Source organism: Populus nigra, chromosome 16 (assembly GCF_951802175.1).
Source record: "Populus nigra chromosome 16, ddPopNigr1.1, whole genome shotgun sequence".
Lineage (NCBI taxonomy): Eukaryota > Viridiplantae > Streptophyta > Magnoliopsida > Malpighiales > Salicaceae > Populus > Populus nigra.
The window spans coordinates 7,964,126-7,968,332 of record NC_084867.1 but is presented as its reverse complement, the minus strand read 5'-3'; the positions used below and the strand labels follow the sequence as shown (position 1 = coordinate 7,968,332).

The 4,207-nt window shown below is 40.9% G+C and overlaps 1 protein-coding gene across 1 annotated transcript; it reads right to left on the bottom strand.

Annotated features, from left to right (window-relative positions):
* Window positions 1-354: 354 nt before the first annotated feature.
* LOC133675448 (probable receptor-like protein kinase At5g61350) lies at window positions 355-3,330 on the bottom strand. Its single transcript, XM_062096818.1, has one exon. It carries the CDS (start codon window positions 3,230-3,232, stop codon window positions 629-631), a length of 2,604 nt encoding a protein of 867 aa, XP_061952802.1. The 5' UTR covers window positions 3,233-3,330; the 3' UTR covers window positions 355-628.
* Between the last annotated feature and the right edge of the window lie 877 nt (window positions 3,331-4,207).

Sequence of the window (4,207 nt, the reverse complement as noted above, 5' to 3'; positions counted from 1 at the left end):
CCCAACCGTTCTTAATATAATTTTTTACTGAATTTTATTTAATTTAGAGTAAAAAAGGTTTTTCACAATCCAATTGAAGCTTTAATTGCTTATAAGTTTAAGCATCTTAGAAGCATATTTGCAACAACGTGCGAGCAACTTGCTGATTGCTGCTAATAATAAATCTGAAAAATTAGACTCTTCTGCTTGGACAAGACCGTTGTTCTTAAGTCACAAAGTCATCTGAGTTCCTTTTTTTTTTTTTTAAATACTTGATTAATGGATAATAACATGGGGAGCATTGGATCATTGGTCGAGTGCTATTTATTATACATGATGATGCCCTATTACTAATTAAGCAACCAAACACGACAATTTAAAGGGAAAAAAAAATGATAAATAAGAAGCAATCAGGTCTGCCCAGCAGAATCATCTACAAACAACCCAGTTTAGTATACTGAAAAAAAAAGAAGAAACAAAGGGATTTTTTTTTTGTTGTTGGAAAAATTCCCACCGCATCTATGTTGGCCGACGTTTAGGATTTTTCTGAGAGTAGCTACGGTCATGCTCATGCATAGAGACGTAGATATACCACCAACAAGTGCATGCTGCTACCGTTTATTTAGTTGTTTAATTCGTAATCAGTTTCTTACCTTCCCTGAAAATTCTCAATCTGAGAGAATAAAGGAGAAGTAACAGTTACTTGAGAATCATCACTGACAGAAACACCAGAGTCTCCTCCACAAACTTTTCCATTTGGCTTTTCAAAGGCAATAATGTGACTGGTGCTTTTATCCTCTGGAAGATCTGTTTGAGTTTGAGAGGAAGTCTCCTGAAGCTGCAAGGCATATTCTAGATTCCACAATACATCTCCCATGCCAGGCCTGTCAACACCATGTTCCGCTAAACATTTCTCCGCAGCTTCCACGTATGTTTTCAGTGATTCTTCGTTGATACTTCCGGCGATATGTGGATCGATTATCTTGTTAAGCACTCCCTTCCTGTGGCACTGCATTGCCCACTCAGCCAAATTCACCTGCTCTCTTGGTAATGCCGGGTTTAATACAGGCCTTGCACATAAAACCTCAAACAAAACCACTCCAAACGAATAAACATCAGATTTCTCAGTAAGCTGCTGTCTCCTGAAGTACTCAGGATCAAGATATCCAAAGCTACCCTTCACGGCAGTGCTCACATACTGTTGTTCCATTGGTGCAGCTTTGGAAAGCCCAAAGTCTGATACTTTTGCAACCAAATTCTCATCAACAAGTATATTTGTGGTTTTTACATCGCGGTGGATGATGCCTTGTGCTGCACCGGTGTGCAGATAATGCAAACCTCGAGCTGCACCAATGCAAATCTCAAGCCGTTGTTTCCATGACAAAGGGGCTTTTTTTGAGCCATAGATGTGGTCACGAAGTGGGCCATTAGCCATGTACTCATAAACAAGAATCATCTCTGATTGTTCATCTGAGAAGCCAACAAGTGATACAAGGTGGCGATGCCTTAGCATGGAAAGCATTTGTATTTCTGTCTGGAACTCGTTTATGCCCTGCTCTGATCCTGGGTTCCCTCGTTTTATTGCCATCTTTGTTCCATCTTCAAACACTCCAAGATAAACTTTTCCAAACCCACCAACTCCAATCACTGCCTTCTCATCAAAATTTTGTGTGGCATTCTGCAATTCACTAAAACTGAAGTACCGGCCAAGACCTTGATTAGAAAAGTAGCTAGAAAAACCACTTTTGCTTGTCCGGGAACCAAAGATGCTTGATCTCCTCGAGCTGCTCTTGCTGGTCGAGAAAAAAGATTGGCTGGTGTGGAGAGGAAGGAGCCATGACGAGAAGCTGTTTCGCTTCTCCCAATCTCGAGGCCTCTGTTGCCACCGGATGCACACAATTGCAAGTAACAGCATTGCTGTCACCCCCATTGCAAGCCCAACACCCGCAGCAATCTTCATTGTACGTCCTCCACCTGATGATCCATCAACGCCAAATAAACCATCCAGGCTCCTCACTGAGTTGCTAATCTTTATGACCTCCAATCCATTAAGAATAGCATTAGAGATGCCTGACTGCATGCCGGAAGCAGGGCCAACCTGAACCCTGACGGAACCATTCCTGATGGACGAGGCATTGAGCACAAAATCTGCATAATATGCAGTTGAAAGGGCATTGTTTATGGAAGAAAGATCAAGACCTGAAACACTCATCATGCTGTTTATATACACGTTGAAGTACAAATCATTAAGGGCCTGGCTGACAACGTCACAGAAGTGCATTCTGATCAAGTAGGAAAAGCCAGGATCAACATTCATCTGCCATGTCAGATTGAAGTTTGGTTGCAGCGTCTCAGATTCTGCCATTTCATCTGCAGTTGCATAAACCCAGCTCGGTGCGATATATGGAGCAGCTCCACTTTGCTGGTATTTGACAGCACTGGGAATAATGGATGCATTCTGCGCTCCTTGGGGAAAGACGTTGTATGGGGTATCAGGCAGCCATGTCCTTGACAAGGTATCATTCATTGGAGTTATGGTTGGTCCTCCAACATTCAACCGATAACACACTTCAAAAGCATGCTGAAACAAACCATTTAAAGTTCCACCTTGGGGAACTGTGGATGCAGAATCAGAGATAAGACCGTCCGGGGCAGACACAACTTCGATGGCATTGATGAAGGCAAAAGATTTCTCCTTGGGCTTGAAAAGGAGGGAGAATCTATCGCCGGAAACATTAAAGAGATATTCCTTGAAAACCAATGTGGAGTTATCTTTGACAAAGAAGTCATGTAAGAGGACAAACTCATCAGTGGTGATACTGAAAACAGCTCTGGTTAGATTGTATACAGGGTGAGGAAGCGGGTGAAAGTAAAAACGAACCCAATGCCACCCTGGACGAGTGATGTAAAATGTATATTTTGAAACAGCCGTCAAAATCCTAGCACTGCGAAATAAAGGGAGCGCAGAAGAAGAGACAGAAGACACTTTCACGGAAATGAAATCGACAGAAGTTTGTACATCTTCATTGGTTTCAAGGTAACTCCGCGATGCAGAATCAGATTTGAAGGTCCGGCCATCATCAAGCTTGGTATCCTGCGGTGATCCACAATCAATTAGATAGTTATCCGGAGGTGTGTATGCAGCCACAGAAGAGGAGTCTATTGCGGAAGTGGAGTTTACAAGGATGAAAAAAAGATTGGAAAGTAAAAGCAGAGAAAGGGAGGAGATCGGCCAGTTCTGTCGACCTTCCATTCTCTCGAGGTGGTGCAGGAAAGGGTAATGTTGTTTGTTAACAAAACGGTGGCCGCAGCAGCAGTGGTGGTGACATTGGATGGTGCTTGAAGGGTGGTTTGGCTTTGCACGTAATAAAATGGCTGCGACGTTGAACAAATAAAGAGAAGATAGTTGGGAGTAGGCAAGGGAAGGACGTGCAGGGTTGTCATGCTATAATAATTGGATTGGAAGGGCGGTAAGAGAGAAGACTTGGTAAGAAAAATGATCCTTAAAGCTTAATAGCGAGCTACGCGTTGAACCTTGTATGCCACTACTACTACCAACAACAGCAGCAGAAAAAACAATCATAAATGCCTGCAAACCAATGTTTTATATTCATAATCAATTAATCACCCACACCACTACTTCTGCTTACTGCTTAGCCATGTTTCTGCTTACTGCTAATGCCCTTTTACGTTTGGATTTGAACTCTTGAAATTTGGATCAAAACACTAAATATTCCCTTCATCCGAGATTTGTTTGCCCCGTTTTTATAAAGATTAAAAAAAGGCAATAAATATAATACCACATCATCCAAAATTACTCCAACCTTTCATTGTTGTCATTCTCTTGTAATCATCTTTTGATATAAAATTAAATATTTTTGAGAATTTTTTCATAGTTATGATGTTCTTGATCTTTAGAGGTTTTTACTTATACCAAATCTCGCTTTTGTTTACATCAAATACATATAGCTTTAACAAGAATAATGAAAAACTAAAACACTTCATAGCATGTTTAGACAAAACATTCTGAGACAGTTGAAAATAGAAACATGGATAAATGAAATGGGACAACTGTTGGTTCTGCTGACTAACAATATTAAGGTGAAGGCTTATGAGCTCAATTTCCTTATTATTTCTCTTCGGGACACGAAGAACTTGACTTGCTACAGATGAGAAATGAGTTTTCCTATTTTGATGGATTTCAGTATAAAATATTGTGCACGATCAT

Excerpts from the sequence above, each read along its gene's own strand:
- LOC133675448 (XM_062096818.1), bottom strand. The coding sequence starts at position 3,232 with ATGGAAGGTCGACAGAACTGGCCGATCTCCTCCCTTTCTCTGCTTTTA.